General features: G+C 39.4%; 1 protein-coding gene across 8 annotated transcripts in view; it reads left to right on the top strand.

The window, feature by feature from the left end:
* Positions 1-20,562, top strand: part of EIF2AK3 (eukaryotic translation initiation factor 2 alpha kinase 3) — a 118,906-nt gene that overhangs the window by 97,482 nt on the left and 862 nt on the right. For 7 of the 8 annotated variants that reach the window (XM_036444471.2, XM_045584194.1, XM_045584196.1 and 4 more), the window contains 4 exons: positions 1,522-2,299; positions 6,210-6,377; positions 12,426-12,527; positions 19,146-19,208. In XM_036444471.2, the coding sequence (XP_036300364.1) occupies positions 1,522-2,299; positions 6,210-6,377; positions 12,426-12,527; positions 19,146-19,208 (1,111 nt within the window). The remainder of the gene's footprint in view (positions 1-1,521; positions 2,300-6,209; positions 6,378-12,425; positions 12,528-19,145; positions 19,209-20,562) is intronic. The other variant, XM_045584191.1, reaches the window with a different exon arrangement.

The raw sequence follows: 20,562 nt of genomic DNA, 5'->3' as shown, positions 1-20,562 counted from the left end.
CCAGGCCTACAGGATGTGTAGGGGAGCATCTGGGAGGGAAAACAGGTTTGGGTGTCTATAGATTTTTTTCTTTTTGATAGGTTTAGCTGCAATGAATATAAGACCACTTAGGCTGGAAAATTTTTCCTGACTTTCGGTGATCTGCCAAGAGGATTTTACTGCTGGCAGGCCAGAGGAGGATGAATCTGGAATCCTCTGTCTGATGATGATGGGTTTGGAGTGCTGACACCTGTTGCACTGTTTCTCTGCCCCGGCCCTGAGATCATCCTCATGTGTGCAGGCCTAGCCTCCATTGCTGTCTCTACCTTTTCAGTGTGCTCTGTGGTAACCCCTCCCACTATCACCCTTCACTGGTAGTATCAGCTGGGGCCCTGCAGTGCCTGATTGGGTCTGCAACTCTTATCTTTATCCTTCCCCATCCTGTCTCTCCTGTTCACCTGATAGGCTCAGTATGGCCAGATGTTTCAATGCATGTATCTCTCAGGTGTGTTTATGTGTTGAATAGAGAAATGGTCATTTGTTGATTACAGCTGTCCATTCTGTTGTAACTTCATAGGACTCTATGAATTGTAATTCACTAGGGGATTTACAGTGGCTTTTCTCAATTAGGTCTACTTATTTTATTTTTTATATGTTTTTATTGGTTTCTGAGATGAAGGGAGAGTGAGAGAGAAAGAGAGAGAGAAACATTAATGATAAGAGAAAAACATTTATTAGCTGCCTCCTGCATGTCCCTGCTGGGGAGCAAGTTCGCAACCCAGACATAGGCATTGGAATCGAACTGTGACCTCCTTGTTCATGGGTTGATGCTCAGCTGCTGAGCCACACCAGTTAGGCTGTCTACATATTTAACATTTTTATGTCATTTCTTAGTACTTATAATTTGCGACTCCTTTTTAAAGTAGTTTTTAATTGTTTGCAGTTAAAAATACATAAACTGGTGTAACCTGAAGATAATTCTTATGTAAAATATGCTGTGGAAGAGGGAAAGGCCTTTTAAAAACTACTAAATGAAAACGAAGACGAAGCTAATTGCAAATAGACTGTTTACCAATCAGGTGGAGTAAAGTTCCTGCCTTAAAGTAGGACACAACCCTTGTTACAGTGACAAGTGTTACAGCCAGCCCATGGAAGGATCCCATGAGGTGGCCTCTTGTCTCCAGGCCTGTGAGCTTCGGCCCTGAAGGGACCGGAGCTTCAGAGTCACGGCCATTGAGGGTTCCTGTCCTTGTTTTTCCTTCACTGTTTTGTGTTGTACATAAAGGCCGTGGCTGCTTCCGTGTGACAATCCCAGATAATGGTTCCAAATATAAATTAATGTCTTAAATTAAGCTTTTTAGAAGGAATGAATGTGATGTGATATTCTTTGTCTCATAGCATATTTTTATTTTAATTTGTATGTGGCTTGTGTTTTGGTAACTGGCTTTATTATAGTTGAAGCTTTTAAAACAAAGGGTATATTTCACATAATTCAATCAACACTTGTTTACGCTCATTCTTTTATACTTCTTCCACTTTTAGCACAGACTGGCCACTCAGCTCTCCCAGTCCAGTAGATGCACCATCGGTTAAAATATGCAGAATGGATCCTTTCTCTACAAAGGAACGTATTGAAATCATAGCTCCTTCACCACAAAGAAGCAGGTCTTTTTCTGTAGGGATTTCCTGTGGCCAGACAAGTTCATCTGAGAGCAACTTTTTTCCACTGGAATTTTCAGGACTAGGCCATGGAGATACCAGTGCGTCAGTGGGTGCAGTGCACAACCTTCAGGACAGCTGCCTTACAGACTGTGAAGTGGAAGATGGCACCATGGAAGGCAGTGAAGAGGGGCACTCCTTTGAACTTTGTCCCTCTGAAACTTCTTCTTATGTAAAGTCCAGGGAGAGAACCTCCTCTTCCATAGTGTTTGAAGATTCAGGCTGTGATAATGCATCCAGTAAAGAAGGGCCCAAAGCTAACCAACTGCATGTTGGCAACCATTATGCTAATAAACTAACTGCTGCCAAGCATTCCAGTAGCAAATCTTCGGAACCTAGTTTGTCTATTTCTCTTCCAAGACCAACCACTTTAAGTCTAGATCTCACTAAAAACACTGCAGAAAAGCTGCAGCCCAGTTCCCCCAAAGTGTATCTTTACATTCAGATGCAGCTGTGCAGAAAAGAGAATCTAAAGGACTGGATGAACAGCCGGTGCAGCATGGAGGAGAGAGGGTGGGCCACGTGCCTGCACATCTTCCTGCAGATCGCAGAGGCTGTGGAGTTCCTGCACAGTAAGGGGCTCATGCACAGGGACCTCAAGGTTGGTACTGTGGAACCTCACCCATGGGTTTCAAGCTGATGTTTTATGCAGTACTTGCAGTATTTGTCACTTTTTAAGGGAAGTACCCTAAGAGTGAAGGAGAGTGTAGGCATTGAGAGCAGAGATCTGGGGATGTAATGATTTAAAAAACTCAGGTAGGCCCTATGGTTGAGCATCAACCTATAAACATGTGCAGGTTGCAAGCTTGATCTCTTATCTCTCTCTCCCTCTCCCTTCCTCCCTGAAATAAATAAAAACATATTTAAAAAAATAAAGATCTCAGGCAAATCATGAATTATCCTTTATAATATATTTATGTTTGTTTTTTCAGTAAAAAGCATTCCCAATCTGGGGGGAAAAAAATCTTACGTAAAATTCAATACCATTTTCTATGGCTTTCAGTAACATTGGCACAGGTTCCCAGAGGATCCTCAATAGCATACTGAAAGGGCTCAAGTGGAAGGAGAGACACAAGTCCCTTCATTAGCCAGCTCTGAATTAGGGCCAGTTGCCATTCTTTTTGCCCCTATTCCTGAGCTGTTCAGGTTTTGGGGAAAGAGGTGAGAAGCCGGATGATAAAAGGTGGCAAATGCTTAGCCACGTGATGTTTGCAGCTCTAACACCTTTGATTCTATTTCAGTGATGAATATTGTAGCCATGCAATATGCTGCATTACCTAAGATTCCTACTAGAACATGTAGTGTGTCTTCAGTGTGTGCTTCTGAAATACCTCTATGGAACTTTTAGTAACTAATTTCTGACATATTCCATATGCTCATAGTGATTATCATAGTAAACATAGATATTTAGTGAAATCATAAATATTTTTCTGATGGAAGTTGGTTAAATTCTTTGAGAGATTTGGACTCATTTTAGGTATTTTCAGTTTTGTTTTATGTAACCAAAAACTTGTTTCAGGCACCAAAGTAGCTATTTGTACGAGTAATTTTCTTTATAAAGTCAGCATTGGGTTTTTGTTTTGTTTTTTTAAGAGTTTGGAATAATAGGAACTAAAATTAGAAATAATTCCTATTTTCCCAAGTAATAGTTATTGAATTATATATACCTAATAACCACATTCTGGATGTGGCCAGAACTAATTGCCAGGAGTCATTCTGCATGAGTGAGAAGTTCAGAGATGGTTGGTTTTGGTCAGAAGGGAGAAGACAACTTCAGATACCCCTAACCCAAGTGAGTGTTGGCTATTGGAATATGGGTACAGTTTTATCATTTGGTAGGAACAGTTATCCAATGTGCCCATTCTTCTTGTACTGAACACTTACTGTACAACCAAAATGTTATGTTGAAAGCCATGTAATTATGTTCTTACTATTTTTGAACATTCTGCTGATTTTACAGTGTTTATAAGATACTAAAGGCCAGGTGCACAAAACTCGTGCACTTGGTTGTGGGGAGCCCTCAGCCTGGTCTGCACCCTCTTGCAGTCAGGGAGTCCTTGTGGGATGTCTGACTGATGGCTTAGGCCTGCTCGTGGGCCTAACCCGGCAGTTGGACATCCTTAGTGCTGTGGAGGCAAGAGAGGCTCCTGCCATCGTTGCTGTACTCGCCAGCTGTGAGCCTGGTTTCTGGCTGAGCAGCGCTCCCCCTGTGGGAGTGCACTGACCACTAGGAGGCAGCTCTTGTGTTGAGCATCTGCCCCCTGATGGTCAATGTGCATCATAGCGAGTAGCCGTTCCACCGTTGATTTACATATTAGCCTTTTATTATATAGGATTGGTGAATATTTGTTTAATGTTACAATGTTGTCTAAAAGTTTCTCTTGTATTTCTCTGTGCATCAAAAAAAATGTCAAGAAAGTTAATTTCTTTAGTTTTTGTAGATATCAAAAAAAGTATTATTTTGTAAAAATGAACTTCTCTTAAAGATTTTTAGTGAACCAGAAAGAAATTCTCCCAATAATTTATTCTTAGTCAAAAAGCTGTGTGTCCTGTCCATTCTGACCTAAATCTTTGAGCTCAATGTGAAACCTCCTAAACACTCTCCCCTTTATATATTTTGGTCAAATTCTTCAGACTGACTTCTAATCCTCTCTTTACTCAAGCTGCACTGGGTGTTTCTCAGTGTGCTCATAGAACCTGGTGGTTCTTTTTCATAATCCTCATTACAGTTCTATTATTTATCCCCTGGTTTCAGGGCAGAAGCACGATGTCTGATACATTCTATATACTCATATAACTTTTTTTTATTCTCTTGTTTGCAATCAAAAGCACTTATAATAATTTAATCAGAAATGAAATATATTGGCTCATGTAACTGAACTGTCCAAGATTCAAGGAAAGATTCAGTGATGTGGCCAGAACATGGTCTCTCCTCGCCCTGTTTCTTGTTCCAGTTTCAGGCAGGCTCTCCCTTCACAGTTTAAGGACCGCTGTCAGCTATGTGCAGGGCTGCGCATTTTAAGTCTTTTGGAATGATGAGATAGGGCGTGGGAGGAAAGTATCCCTTTTCCCTACCATTGACCAGAAGTCCTGAGTTTCCTCCTAACTGAAAAGTCAAGGACACATACCCATCCCTAAACCAGTATCCTGGCCAGGAGATAGGATTACGCTGATGGTTTATGCATCCTCGGGATGTGCAGCCATTGGTTGCTGCACAGCTGAGAAGAAGGGTTCCCAAAGTCCAGTCAGGATGCTTCTGGTGAACTATAGGGGAGTAGATGCTGGAGAGCCTAAAAATTAAAAAAAATTTAAAAAAGAAAGTATATTACAGTGTTCAGTAATAACACCAGATGATGGGAGGACAGGAGCAGTAAAATTTAAGGCAGCTTTCTCCAAGGTTATTTGTGGGAGAGCAAAAGGTTATTATTACCATAAATTTTGGTTATGTGCAAAAGTCACAATTGTATAATGCCATTTTAGAGTTTGGGAATAAAATATTATTTGTCTGGTAGGATTTGAAGCCTGATGAAATACAATTTCTTGAGCTAAATGGATTTCTTTTTCCTAATTTTAAGGGCTATAAATGGTGATCCTATTAGCAGGGGTTAGAGTAGGCTCTGAAGGAAGATGATATAGTTCATATGGTGGACTTTGAGAAATTTGGTTAGCTCTCTCAAATAGTTGCATGTGAGCATTTATAATTTGGACCAGCGACCTTGGAATACATGAGAGCATGTGGATATTAGAGAGGCAGCATTGGTTGCAGTTAAGAGCTCTTGTTCTCTGTGATAGCCTGCTTTCCCCCTCTCGGACATAAACCCAAAATCAGTCTGTTTTATTCATTCATCAAACAATAGTGATTAGTAAGGCACATGCTATACTGAATGCTGGACCTGTGGTATTGAAGCAGACATCCTCTTCTCATGGAGCCAGACTGCCTGAGTTTGAATTTCTGCTCCATCACTTACTACTACCTGGATAACATTGGGCAGTTTACCTAACTTCTCTGGACCTCAGTTTGCACATTTGTAAAAGAAAGACTAATAGAACTAAGTGAGTATTGCATGAGTTAATAGTAGTAGCCAACTTAGACTGGCTTCTGGCATATTTTAAGTGCTATTTATGCATTTGATAGTATTGTTACTATTATTATATTCATCACTTCAGTTATAAATGTAGAGAAGCTTGCCGGGGGAGAGAATATATAGGCTAATAAGACTGAGCATTAAATACCTTGGGCCCTAGGTAATGTGAGTCTCTAAGGGTTTAAGTAGATGCTGTTTGCTCATTCATGTGGTAAATGGCTAAGGAAAATGCTGACCCCTGTGCTAGCTTTTCTTGATTCACAGCCCTTGTCCAGCATGGAAGGATTAGTGGTATTTTCATATTAACTCATACCTGAGGATATCTAGTTTCTTGTATTTATTTTCTGTTGTCATTTTAATAAATTCCCTTCACTTTCTTTTTCTGTATACATCCATTGTGCTTTTGTCTGTTTTATTTTTTTCCAGCCTTCCAACATATTCTTTACAATGGATGACGTGGTCAAAGTTGGAGACTTTGGATTAGTGACAGCAATGGACCAGGATGAGGAAGAGCCAATGGTTCTGACCCCAATGCCAGCATATGCTCGGCACACGGGACAAGTAGGGACCAAACTTTATATGAGCCCAGAACAGGTGAGTATTTTTGTTTTCTTTCTTAATTAAAAACAGATTTTTAGCCGAAACTGGTTTGGCTCAGGACTGAAAGGTCCCAGGTTTGATGCTGGTCAAGGGCATGTACATTGGTTGCGGGCCCATCCCCAGTGGGAGGTGTGCAGGAGTCAGCTGGTCGATGTTTCTCTCTCATAGATGTTTCTAGCTCTCTATCCCTCTCCCTTCCTCTCCATAAAAAAATCAGCAAAATATAAAAACAAAACAAACCCCCTACCCCCACAGATTTTTAGTTAGGATAACAGCAAGCTAGATATGTCCCAAGAATCTCCATCTATGTTCTACTTAAAATACCCAATAAAATGAAATCTGAAAAGTATGAAAACTGCTAGTAGTTTTCTACATGTAGTACAGCTAGGGGACAGTTTCTACAACTTGCATTGGGGATGGGTTAAAAACATACACAGTGCATAAAACATGCTCTCTTTCAACCATAACCTAACAGCAACGAGAAATTTATAGACTTTGACCCCTCTCATACTTAACTCGAGTTCACCTTGTGTAAATGGTGTAGGAACTGTTATCAAAGAAATTAGAGCCAGAGGTACAGTATTGTGCTGTCGTCTATAGTAATTCACAGGCAACTTCCAGAACATACTGTGACAGGAGATAAAGGTTGGAATATCTTGTCCGTGTATGCTGAGTCTCCCACAGAGCCTGGGAGAGTGGTGGGAACAGACTGTGCTGGAGCTTCAGAATAGCATGCCCAGTCACCATCAGGATAATGATGTTCACAAGCTTATTTATGCTTAGATCAGCCATTCTCACATTTTCTGGTCTCAGTGTTGTGGGTGGGAAACAGGCCCTTCCAGGGATTTCGAGAAATGCATTTTAAAGACCCATGCAGGGAAGATTGTATTGTGGCAAGTCTGATGCAAAATCAAAGGAGTTCCCCTCCTGGCTTCCCATGTCCCACCTGCCTCCATCCTGCCATGGCATAAGTCCCACCATCTCTTCAGCAGGGCCAAAACAAAACCCAGTGCCCAGAGTTTCTGCTTCAGAGCCCTTTGGAGCCTGAGCAGTCTGCAGCAGGCTCCAGGTGGCCACTAGAAACACATAGTTGCATAATCTCTGGCAGGAGAGATGCAAACAAAATGAGGTGAGTGTAGGAGAGAGAGAGAGAGAGAGAGAGGGAGGGAGGGAGGGAGGGAGGGAGGGAGGGAGGGAGGAGAGAGAGAGAGAGAGAGAGAGAGAGAGAGAGAGAGAGAGAGAGAGAGAGAGAGAGAGAGAGAAGGAACAGGAAACAGGATCACGTGCTTTGTTCTCTTGGGATTTTAACCAGGAGCTTTTTCAACTTGCCAATGTTTTCAGGCTTCTGATGGGTCCAATGATCCCTTTCCACGGTTAGACTGACAGGCCTCTAGGGTCAAGAATCTTCCCCTGCACCATTTTGACTTAATTGCATATGTGCTTACCTCCCTCTGGTCCACTTCCATACACAGTCCAGTATGGGAGGAGAAAAGGGAGGGATGTTAATCTCTTTGGAGGGACAATGCTACAATTCCTTGGGTTGTGAAGCTGTAGCTTCCTAGTGAAGCAAACAGGCTTATGCTTCCCAGCTGATCATGCTTACCAATGTATGACTTTGCTTGCTCTCTTCCTATTAATAACTAGCTAATGATGGTAACATCAGTACCTGTTTATACATGTAAATATGATTGAAAACCCAAGAGTTTTTCTTAATGGGATTTTATTTATCAGTATTTGCCATATTGAAGATTAAAACTAAAAAACTTATTAATTTAATAATATTAAACCTATCTTATCCCCAAGATATTTTTATATTTCCTAAAACAAAAAAGCATTGTTGAGAAGAGTGACATTTGTTTACATTTTAATAGATCTCTTTAATATCTGACTTAAAAGAGCTAGATTTTCCTATCTACTTTGCATTCAGTTTGTTGCAATATATTATATTTTGTGAAGTGAATGAAGAAAATCTGATCCCATAAAGATAATATGTAGTTGGAAAGGGAGGGATGTTTTAATAGCATTTTAAGGGAACTCTGGGTATTTCTGTTTGATAGTACATCAGAATTCAATAAGTGATAGTTTCTTAAAAGTCATTTGCCCGATGGAATCTAAAACTATATCATTGAGCGTTTTTTACTCAGTTAATTTAATATCCTTAGTTCATTTTGCACTTTTTAAAAAATCCTCAACTGGGGATTTAGAGAGTCAGGAAATGAAGGGGGTGGGGACGAGAGAGAGAGAGAGAGAGAGAGAGAGAGAGAGAGAGAGAGAGAGAGAGAGAGAGAGAGAGAGAGAGAGAGAGAGAGACACACTTCATATGATCATGCATTTGAAGAGAAACATAGATCAGTTTCCTCCTATGCATGCCCTGACTGAGGATCGATCTATGAGCCCTGACTGGGAATTGAACCCATGACCTTTCGGTGCATGGGATGATGCTCCAACCAACTGAGCCACACTGGTCAGTGCTTATTTTGTCCTCTGATTGGATCTTTTACCAATGCAGGGAAGCTAGATGAAAAAATATACTAGGTTTTATTTATAGTTGGTATTTGAACATTTGCTAATAAATAAATTAAAATAAGATATACTTTTTTATTGGGGAAATTGGGGTAGCCTCTCCCTACTGGGTGCTGAGGGTGGGGTTCTTATGATATCTTGAGAAAAAGACTTTTCTGAGACTTGCGCAGGAGGATGAGCACTTTTTGTTTGTGTGGAATTAGTTCTCAGTGTCCAATTATAGAAGAACTGTATCTGGGGTTTCAGTAGAGCTAGAAGCAAAGCCAGTGTCCAGAGTTTCTGTTTCATGTTGCAACCAAGTTGGGTTCAGCATCAGGCTAGTCCATTATTCCATTGAGTGTTTGTATGTGGGAGTGGATTGGGGAGTGGGGGGGGGGGGGCAGTTACAACATAGCCATGGGCCTTGAGGCGAATTCAGGGGAGCAGGAGTTGGGCTCAGAATTCAGGGGGGAGAGCCACACAAGCCAGGACTTAAGCACAACATACCAATAGCACAAGAGAGTGAGAGAGAAAATTCCTTTTGTCAGAGGATTAAATATCCCAAATTTCATGCCCTTGCATTTCCCAGTGGGAGAGAGACACATCGATTGGTTGCTACCATCCGCACCTCAACTGGGATTGGGGATCAAACATGAAACCCAGGTGCATGCCTTTGACCATAATTGAACCCACACCCTTCAGTGCTTGGGCCAACGCTCTAACCATTGAACCACAGCAGCCAGGGCTATTTTTCAGTATTTTTAAATAAAGAAGCTGTCACTTTACAAAATACTAGAGGCCCGGTGCATGAAATCTGTGAATAGGTATAGTTTCTAGACCTGGCCAGTGAAGTGTGAGCATCTAGCGAGGAAGGGCGGTCCAGCTGACCTCCGGGCCCTGGGCAGCACCTGGACCCCCCAGCCCCTTCCTTCTGCCTGAGTCACAGTGCCCGAGTTCCCATCAGAGATGTGGTGAGCGCGTTCAGACACTGCACACCGGGGTGCAGCCTGGGCCTCTGGAAGCCAGGTGGGAAGCACGCTCTTTCTCAACTGGCCTTGTAGACCAGCTCCTGTGAGAACCCAAAGGGAGCCTGACTGACAGTTGCAGCCTGGGTCACCCAGAAGAGGCTGCACAGATGGGGGTGGGCTCCTCACACACCTGAGCACATGGGCTTTCCTGGTGTGTGAGCCCTGGTGTCCCAGGGGAGCGTTGCAGGGGGTGTGAGAATGAGCTCAGTAGACACTCCGCATTCTCACTACACCTCTGTCCCCATCACTCCTGCTCCCAGCAAGAGGGCACAGCACATTGCCGACACCTGCCATGTTTCACACCACCCTCTGGTGGTCAGTGCACGTCATAGAGAGCAGTTGACCTCTCAGTCTCTCAAACGACCCCCCGAGGGGACAATTTGCATATTAGGCTTTTATTATATAGGATTGCTTTGAAAAGTCTCTCAGAACACTGTATGAATCTTCTTATTCAAGCCTCTGAGGCTGTACATTGTTTTAAACTATTTTTTAACAAAATTCTTAATTTTCTTTCTAGATTCTTTCTAATGAACAGATACCACAGTTACTTTGTTCCTATTGTAATTAGCAGGAAATGCAGGTCATGTTGTAGTATTATACAGTGTTAATTAGTTAAACTCTGAAAGGATGTCTTTTATTCTGCCCCCTTTTCAGAATTACACTTAATTTCTTATTTTTTTACATGTTTTGTAAAGATCACTTTGTGTGTGTTCATGAACCGTATTTGTTTTTTAAATGTATTCAATGCATTTTCCTCCTATTATGTTTTTTTTATTGATTTCAGAGAGAGAAAGGGAGAGGGAAAGAGAGGTAGAAGAAAGAATCATCAATTGGCTGCCTCCTGTGCACACCCCCTTCCTTTGAGCCCAGCCTGTGTCTTGACTGGGAATTGAACGTGACCTCCTGACTCATAGGTCAACGCTCAATCACTGAGCCACACGAGGCTTTTCCTTATTATATGTTAATCTATTCTTTATGTATGGAATATGGGAAATACAGGAAGGTATAAAGAAAAATTAAAAACTACTAATGAACATTCTGAAACAGTCATTTCCTTTTTTATAATACACGCACAAGATGCATGTGTGTATATATATTTTATAACATTTTTACCTAATTTTAGAAAACAAAATTGGGATTCTCATCTGCAAATATTTGAATATAATAGTAAAATGTGAGCATTTCCCACATTATTGAGTGTTCCTGGAAAACCTTTGGGCTGTATAGTATTCTCTATTTTAAGCAATTTATTCAACATTTGTTTTGGACATTTTATAATAGTTCCTTGTAAACTTTGCTGTTGGGACTATCTCTTAGATAACATCCCTTGTGCACAGACTCTGTCCACATTTCCATCTTCCCTAGGGTTGATGGGATTAATTATGGCCATCAAGTGGGAGCAAACAATTATTGCCAGTTGCTTTTCATGAAGGTGTGTTAGTATATATTCTCTAAATATTGTATGAGGATGTCTTTTTCTCTGTCCCCTGTAAGCTCTGTTATTGAATCCCAGGGATAAGAGGTAAGGGATGAGCAGAAGGTGATACAGCTGGTGTGGACGTGGAGACTTCCCACCTGACGCTCTGTGTTCTGTAAGCACAGGGGCAGGTGGCCTGTGAGAGCACACAGGGAGACAGGCAGCAAGTGCTGTTGAGAGAGAAGTCTGTGAGAGTTTATCATCCAGGCTGCTCCCTGTGACTCCTCATGAGGAAATGCTGATGTGGGTCCCAGAGTAACACCTTCTTAGTTTGACAAATGTCAAGTTTGGGGCCCAGAGTAAATTTCTCAAATAAAAGCGTTCAATTCAGTTCCCCAAGGTCACCTTAATTTGAATGAGGCTTAGTTTAAGAGTGCTTGGGTTGTAATTCATGACTTCATTTTAACAAATAAGTATTTATTGAGAGCCTTCTCTGTACTTAACCCAGTGCTGGGTGGTGGGCATACAAAAGAGGCAGGTCCCTTCCCTGCAGGACATCATCTCTAGTTGTGAATAGGAAATATGCAAATGAAACATACAACTAGGAATGCAGAGTGGTCCATAGTTAAGTGCCCTAATGAGGGCTAACCATAGTTGATTAGTGGTTTGGAGTAATGAAGATTTTCTCATAAAAATGGGTGAGGACTAAGATGGGTAGGAATGAGAGATCTGCTTTAGATAGTGTTCACTTTGAAAAACCTCACCTCAGGGTAGTGGAGTAGTTTTTACTGCTCTCACAAACCTTTCCAGCATCCAGAGGCTCCAGGGTCCTGCCAGGCCTGTTTTACTGATGCATATCTCTGAGTTGTCCTGGCTTCTCTTCTGTGATGCTGACTAGGTTAATTACTCTGCTATAAAGAGCTGAAGAAAAGAGGCTTGTGAGATAATTAACTCTTTGCTAACATTTTTGTACTTACAAGTACATTTAAACTAAGGAGTGACTAAGTCAATTTGGGGATTTACCAATGTTATATTATCGATTGTATTATCTCTGTTAATGTTTTTCTAACATTTCTTGTTTATGTGGGATTTCAGATTCATGGAAACAACTACTCTCATAAAGTGGACATCTTTTCTTTAGGCCTCATTCTGTTTGAGTTGTTGTACCCATTTGGCACTCAGATGGAGAGAGTCAGGGTAAGTTCTCCCTGCCTCAAAAATGGTGGAAAAATAAAATACTCTTAAATTTATAAAAGAATTTAAACGGAGAATAAATTATTCTTTTGGGGGGGGGGGGGGCAGGCAGTAAGTTATTCTTAATACCAGCAGATTGCTTAACTACAAGTGAAGGAGGTGATGTGAGCTATAAGGGAGGATTTGTAGACAGTTTGCTTCCATTTAAAGCTCAATTTAAACAAATTATTTAGTTGAATATTTTAGTTCCTTGTTGTTACTAAAATAGATCCTAACTTAACAGTATCTAATACTGAGTGTCTGTGTAGGAAGTGCAGAGTGAGGGGACCCATGGGATGGGAGTGGTGAAGGGAGTGGTGGCAGCAGTGGGTGGTCACAGGGGCCTGTTCTGGAGGACAACTTGCCACTTACTCATACACTTAAAAGCTGGCAAACTAAGCATACTTATTTTTTCTCCTTTCAAACCACAGCCATGGCTTTTAAGGAAGACAGTAGTGAAAGTGTTTACAAGTACCTCTGTCCCTGTCTTCCCCATCCTTCATTAAATGGTCATCCTCAGCTTTTGTAGCTGCTGTTCCTGGCACTTAACTTAAACTTAAGCTATTTCCAAAACTTAAGCTATTATCACCATTTCTTCATCAGTTTTAGACCTTACTTATTGACTCCTGGCCATGGTAGAAGAGGATGTAGGTCTCACAGATTGCCAAAGGACTCAGATCTTCTTACCATTAGGACCTGTCAAAATGAGTCAATTTCAGAACATCCTAAAAGCCTCCAGAAAGGGATATTAAACAGGCCCAACCTATGAAAAGGATCAGGAATCATATGACATCAAAGGACCCTACTAAGAATGTAAAAATACAGTCTATAAAATGGGAAAAGATGTTTGTGAATCATACCTTGTTTCCCTGAAAATAAGACATCCTCCGAAAATAAGACCTACTTACAGGTTTCCTTCTGAGTGAAATATAAGGCATCCCCTGAAAATAAGGCCCCCCTAGGCTAAACATGAGAGATTTGGTCCACTGATTCTGAAAGAAAGGGAGTCACAAGAAATTCACCAGGAAATTCAGGAATTGGATTGTTATGATGATGTTCCAGAAGATGATGACATGATTGTCATTGAATAAAAGAGTAAATTCTTGATACTGTAGGATTCACAGTTTGTCTGGTTTGTATTGACAACTACCTTACTACCATACCATATACAGATAATAAATTTCCTTTATTTTCATTTAACAATAAATGTGTACCATATTCTTCTTCATGGAAAAATAAGACATCCCCTGAAAATAAGACCTAGCGCATCTTTGGGAGCAAAAATTGATATAAGACACTGTCTTATTTTCGGGGAAACGGTATATCTGATAAGGTTCTAGTATCCCGAATATATAAAGAACTATTCAATTCGACAACAAAAAGACAATTCAATTTAAAAATGAGGAAAGGACTTACACATTTCTCCAAAGAAGTTTTACAAATGTCCAATAAGCTCATTAAGCCACAATGAAATACTAATCCATACCATATTGATGGATATAATAATAATAAAAAATATAACAAGTGTTGGCAAGGATGTGGATAATTTAGAGCCTTCATTCATTGCTGGTGGGAATTTAAATTGTACAGCTGCTGTGGGAAACCATTTAATAGTTACTCAGAGTTAAATAGTTAAATAGAGTTACATATGACCAGCATTTTTACTCCGAGGTATACACCCAGGAGAAGTGAAAACATATTCACACAAAAAATGTGTACAAAGATGTTCATAGTAGCATTTTTTTAATAGCCAGAAAGTAGAAACAACCCAACCAGCTAATGAATGGCAAAACAAAATGTGGTATGCCCAATGGAATATTATTCAACAAAAAAACAAAAAAAAAAGAAAAGGAATAAAGTACTGATCTATGCCACAACACAAATGAACCTTGAAAACGTGCTAACTGAAAGATGCCAAACACAAAAGATCAATATTGTATGAATTCATTTATATGAAATATACAGAACAGACAAATCTATAAAGACAAGTAGATTAATGGTTCCCAGGAGTTGGAGGTGGAAGGGGTAGAGAGTGACTGGATGGGGTTTCTTTTGGGAGATGGAAAGGAAATGTTCTGGAATTAGTGGTGATGGCTGTACATGTGAATAGAATAAAAAGCACTGGGTTATATACTTTAAAATGGTTTAAAAGGTGAGTTTTATTTCAGTTTAAACATGTAAATAAAAAACATTTAGCTGTGCAAAAAAGTTTGGTTAAGTGAAGTTAGTATTTCTCTTGACCATGCAAATATTGTTCTGTTAGATCAAGTATACTCTGACTATTTCTTTTTGATGCAATCCTTTTTCCCAGAATTGCCTTTTCTCAATTACGTAGTTTTCTATGAACCTTGGTTGTAATTTTTAACAAGTGTTTAAAATCTGTCAAATATACAGATTTGTCTGTTTTGTATATTTCATATAAATGAATTCATACAATATTGGTCTTTTGTGTCTGGCATCTTTCAGTTAGCACAATATTTTCTCTGTATTTCAATATAGCTTATTTACTTACCTATCACTCGGGAAAGTGGGTAAGTAGGTAAGCAGACAGATAGATGATAGCTAGCTAGCTAGATTTTTTCTTCTTCTTTTTCTGTAGTCTTCTTCTCAAAGCCTTTGTCCTTCACTCTGTTCTGATCGCCCCTAGACTTTCTATAAGTCATCAGCCAAGGACATACTTTCCTACCTTCCTAGCCTGCCCCACCCCCACCCCCCCTTTCCTGGATTCCAAGTTTTCCCCTTTTTCTTGCATCACTCGCTTATTTTGCTAGAGTATATTCTGCAATAAATTCCTCAGAAGGAATATATGAGAGATACATTTTTAAAATCCTCAAGGATGTGAAAATGTGTGTGTGTGTTTTTCATCTTCACACATAATTGATAAATAAATTGGCCAGGTTCCAATTCTAGATTGGAATTTCCCTCAGTTGAGGGCATTGATCAACTCATGTAGCTTCCACAGTGCTGCCGTCCAGAAGCTGATACCTGAATTACTTATCTGGGGTGTTTGACCTGTTTTATTTTTCCCTTTCTAGAAGTTTTAGGGCTTTACCTTTATCAGTGTTGTTATGAAATTTAGTCCTCATTGACCTTTTCCCTCCCTGCTCCCTTACTGAGCTTGACACTTGGTAGGTCCTTTCAGTTAAACAATATAAAAACTTCAGGTCTAATAAATTTTTCAAAAATAAATTCTCTAATTTTTCTGTTTCCTTTTCCTGAAATACCTGAAATAGTCTTAAACACTTATTAATTTTTTCTCCTATTTTCATCTTTTTGACTTTTAATATTGTTCTTTGCAAGCATTCCTTAACTTGCCCAGCTGATGTGTCTCAGCGGTTGAGCATTGACCTAGGAAACAGGAGGTCACTGGTTCAATTCTCAGTCAGAGAATCAGTGTTAGGAATTCTTTCTCATCATTGATGTTTCTATTTCTTACTCTCTGAAATCAATAAAATTACATTAAAAAATAATTCTTTAACTTGTTACTTCAACTTTTCTAATTACTTTTTAATTTTAATTTTGACCATCCAGTTTTTATTATTCAAGATTGTTCCTTTTTAATCGCACTTTACTCTTTTTACATAGATTTTTGTATCTTTACTTATTTCTGAGCACTTCAGGTGTGTGTGTGTGTGTGTGTGTGTGTTCTAAGTTTTCTTCTTCCTGTATTGTCTCTTTCCTCTGGGTTTTTTAATTTTTTTTAATTTTTTTAAATTAATGCAGAGCCACAGGAAGTTGCAAAGGTAATACAGAGAGATTCAATGTGCCCCTCACCCAATGTCTCCTAATGGTTACATCTCACATAAATTACAGCACAATAACAAAACCAGGAATTTCACCTGGGTACAACGTATGTATATAGCTCCGTGTTATTTTGCCTCAGGTATAGATTTGTGAAACCACCACTGCAATGTAGACACAGAACTGTTCCATCACCACAGAAACTCCCTCCTGCTCCCCTCATAGTCACACTTCCCACCCTGCTAAAATCGCTAACTCGGGTTTTTAATGATTTTCTTATCATGTTGATAATCTTTACCTGTTCATTCATATTTAGGGAGAGGGCTCTCAGGTGGAGACTGGCAGGACTTCACTGTAGGGCTACAATTCAGTTCTTATCTTGGGTGTAGTGGAGAACTCCCACATCCACTTCTGTAGGCTATCCTCTAGAACCGTTTTCTCCGGAGCAGTGTCTCGTTCTCCTGAGGAGAAAGTGTGGGTGTTGGGGTTGTGTGCACCTCATCCTGCTGTTCTGTGCCCACCACAACGTATGCCTCCTTTCTACTGAGTATTCCAAATCGGGACTTTCTTGGTTCAGTTTCTCCAGAGAATAAGCCGCATATTTTACATGCAGATGTGTCACTCTGTGTACATACTTTCAGGTCGTCCACTCCCAGTTCATTGGCATTATCCCTGTAGGCAGCTTGGCCTACCTTCCTCTCTTCTGCTGAGGTAGTTGCTATGCGCAACCCACTTTCTATCTTACAGAAATTTGACTTTTCTCCAAGTGCACTCATCCTTATAGATTTAGTATACATTTTACATTCTGTTACACTTTTTTAGTGCAAATGTCTACTGAACATGTGGTAGGAAATATGCCATGTTGAGCCAGAATCTCTCCGTAATTCTCTAGTGCATGTGAAACAGACCATTTGATGATTTGAACAAGGACCTTTTTAAATAAGTGTTATTGAAGCACAATTTACATACAGTAAAGTGTACCCACTTTAAGTGTACAGTTTGATGAGTTTTGACAAGTTTATATTCCACTACATTCAAAACAGTCCATTTCTATCACCCCAGAAGGTTTCCTTTGCTCTTTCCCAATCATCCCAGACAGCTGCTCATCTATTTCCTATTTTTTTTCTAAAGCTTCATATAAATGGAGTCTTTTAAAACATACTCTTTTGTGTCTCCCTTTTTTGACTTACCAAAAAGTTTTTGAGACTCATTCATGTTACTCAGTGTATCAGTAGTTCATTAATTTTTATTAGTAAAATTCCATTGTATGTATACCACAGTTCATCTATCCATTTACCTGTTGAGAACACTTATGAATAAAGATACCTTGAATATTTGTGAACAAGTCTTTTGTACTTGACCTAGGAAGGATTGATAAGCTGTGTGTGAAGTGGTTTAAAGTCATAAGCAAGTGCCATTTTACATTCCCACACCAGTGTAGGAGAGTTCTGGTCCTTTAACATCCTTGCCAGCACATATGTTTCAGTTCTGGAATTAGATAGTTGTCTTTTTTTCAATTCTAAGTTTTAAATAAAAACCTTTGTTTTAAAATATTGTATAATTAAAAGTTGTTCAGTGAGTTCACTCCCTAGCGTTACCTGCACTCCGTTTGGTGTGATCCATCTGTTAGCACATGGAACTTTCTTCCTCGGGCCTGTGGCACAGGCTCGTCTGGTCAAGTTTCTGTTTTCTTCAAGGGGAAGTAACAAATGACAACCTAGTTCCACTTTTTTTTTTTTTAAGTACACTCCAGCTTCTCTCTCTCTCTCTCTTTCTATCTCTCTCTCTCTAATTTTAATTTTTTTATTTTTATTGAATTTATTGCGGTGCCATTAATAAAATTTTGCAGGTTTCATATGTACATTTCTACAATACATCATCTGTATATTGTATAGTGTTTACCACCCCAATTAATGTCTTCTTCCACTACCATTTATCCCCCCTTTACCCTCTTCTTCTACCTCCACACACTCCTGTTTCAGCTTATTTCTTAAGAAATATAAACACTTATTTGCTTTATTTCATTTCTAAAAATTAGTTTTGTCTAAATGGGACATATGTAATACTTTCAACAATAAATAATTATTTAAAAAATAAAACAGCAACAAAACTGGTTTTGTCCTCATTACAGAAGTACTAGGTTAATGGGAGAGAAAGGAGGACCTATGTAATACTTTCAACCATCAAGATTTTTTTTAAGTTAAGATGAAAAAGAAAAAAAAAAAAGTGCCAGGTACTGTGCAAGTGCTGACTTAAATTAACCTCATTTAATTCTCACAGTTGTATAGGACTGGCCCTATTGTTTTTGTTTTGTAAACGAGGAAACTGGAACATGAAGAGTAATAATTTATCTGAAAAATTCTCAGACAGCTTTAAAAAGCTTAGTTTTATACTCTGTATTTAGCATAATTGTTTGGGTTCCATCACTCAAAAAAATAAAAAGGAAAAGAATATGCTTTTTTCTTTTAATCAAGTGCAGAGATGTTAGGAGCTAACAAGAAAGGTTACCCACCGAAGGTCACCGGGTTCCTGAGAGCTGAGTCACTTTGGTACTCATCAGCCTGTGCTCAGCCGCAGGCCAGGTCTTGGCATCATGCGCAGAGTTCAAGTGTGATTACAGCTGAGTGAGTCTCTGGTTTTGGTGATTGGATGGTGTGTGCACCTGGGTCCAGGAAACACTGATGTGTAGGCTATGATCTGGAAAAGCTACTGTGAGTTCTCCACCCGTTAATATTCACCCTCTCTCCTTGGTTATTCCTCTATCAAAAGTACTTCATGTTAAATAGATCTATATATCAAAATAGATTTAAAGGTAAGTAACACCTTTTCTTTCTTTTTTAGGTCTTAACTGATGTAAGAAATCTCAGATTTCCACCACTGTTTACTCAGAAATATCCTCGTGAGGTTTGTATAATTCTCATCTTTTCTTTAGAAACATATTTAGAACTTAAAGAGTCCTTAGCGGTCAGTTCGTCAATTGCCCCATTTTACTGATGAAGCTACAGGTGTAGGGAGGACAGGAACCTGATTCCAAGAGCAAGACTTAAAACAAGACTGGAGCTCGTCAGGGCCGGGGGCCTGGTCTGTGCTCTCAAGCTGCTGGCATTCTGCCTGTGGATTGTGGCCACCTTTCCTTTCCAGCAGGACAGAGTTGCTGTTGTTACCATGCCATTAATTGCTTTATCTTTGTGAATTTGGGGATCCATCTTAAACAAGGGGATCCACCCCTTCTTTGGGGTGGGGGACACTAGGTCCTACTGATTGTGTGTTGGAGTCAGATGGCTCAGAATGCCACAGGAGAATGTCAGGAAAGGGGCTGGGACATAAGCTAGTCTTGGATGGTGAAAGTTATATGTGATGAACCTCTGACAGTTTATTTTTTCAGCTTTTTAAATTTTTATTTCATAAAATGTTTTTCCACATACACTTTAGAATTTATACATTGATTACTCTTGAATTTTCTTAATTATAATAAGTTGAATAAATTAGACTTATCACAGATTGAAGTTTAAATTTATCTTTCAGTATTATAAGTATAATAAAGGATTGCATTAAATGAATTTTATAATAGATACACTAACCTAAATGAAATATACATATATATTAAATATCTTTTTTAAAATATTTTTTTATTTTATTAATTTTTTTACAGAGAGGAAGAGAGAGGAATAGAGTTAGAAACATATAGAGTTAGAAACATCGATGAGAGAGAATCATCGACCAGCTGCCTCTTGTACACCCCCTACTGGAGAATGTGCCCGCAACCAAGGTACATGCCCTTTGACCGGAATCGAACCCGGGACCTTTCAGTCTGCAGGCCGACGCTCTATCTACTGAGCCAAACCGGTTTTGGCTGAAATATATTTTTACTAAAAATCATTTTGCTATATATTTCACAGATTTAATGACTCAATTCCAAAGGTGGCTCATGAGAATATGTTACATAAATAGGGGTTCAGAAAATTCCTAAAGGTTTCAGGTGTTGATCTATGGTGTAGTTATATTTGAATTGAATATTGAGATTGTATATTCATGTGCAGTTGTAATGAATTTGTTTTTAAAGTCAGATTATGTCTGTGTTTCAGTGATACGATTTAGGACTCTTTATTACATGTTAGATAACAAGCAATTACCCACAATGGCCCATATTTACTTGGAGCAGGAGTTGGCTAAACCTAGCCTGCTGCCTATCTAAAAGCCTAATATGCAAAGTGTTCTCTCTGGAATTTGACAGACCAGGAGTTTAATCTCTCACTAT

Source organism: Pipistrellus kuhlii, unplaced genomic scaffold, assembly GCF_014108245.1.
Source record: "Pipistrellus kuhlii isolate mPipKuh1 unplaced genomic scaffold, mPipKuh1.p scaffold_m20_p_2, whole genome shotgun sequence".
In the NCBI taxonomy this organism is placed as follows: domain Eukaryota; kingdom Metazoa; phylum Chordata; class Mammalia; order Chiroptera; family Vespertilionidae; genus Pipistrellus; species Pipistrellus kuhlii.
The sequence above is the reverse complement of the archived record's forward strand: the minus strand, read 5'-3'. Positions and strand labels throughout refer to the sequence as shown.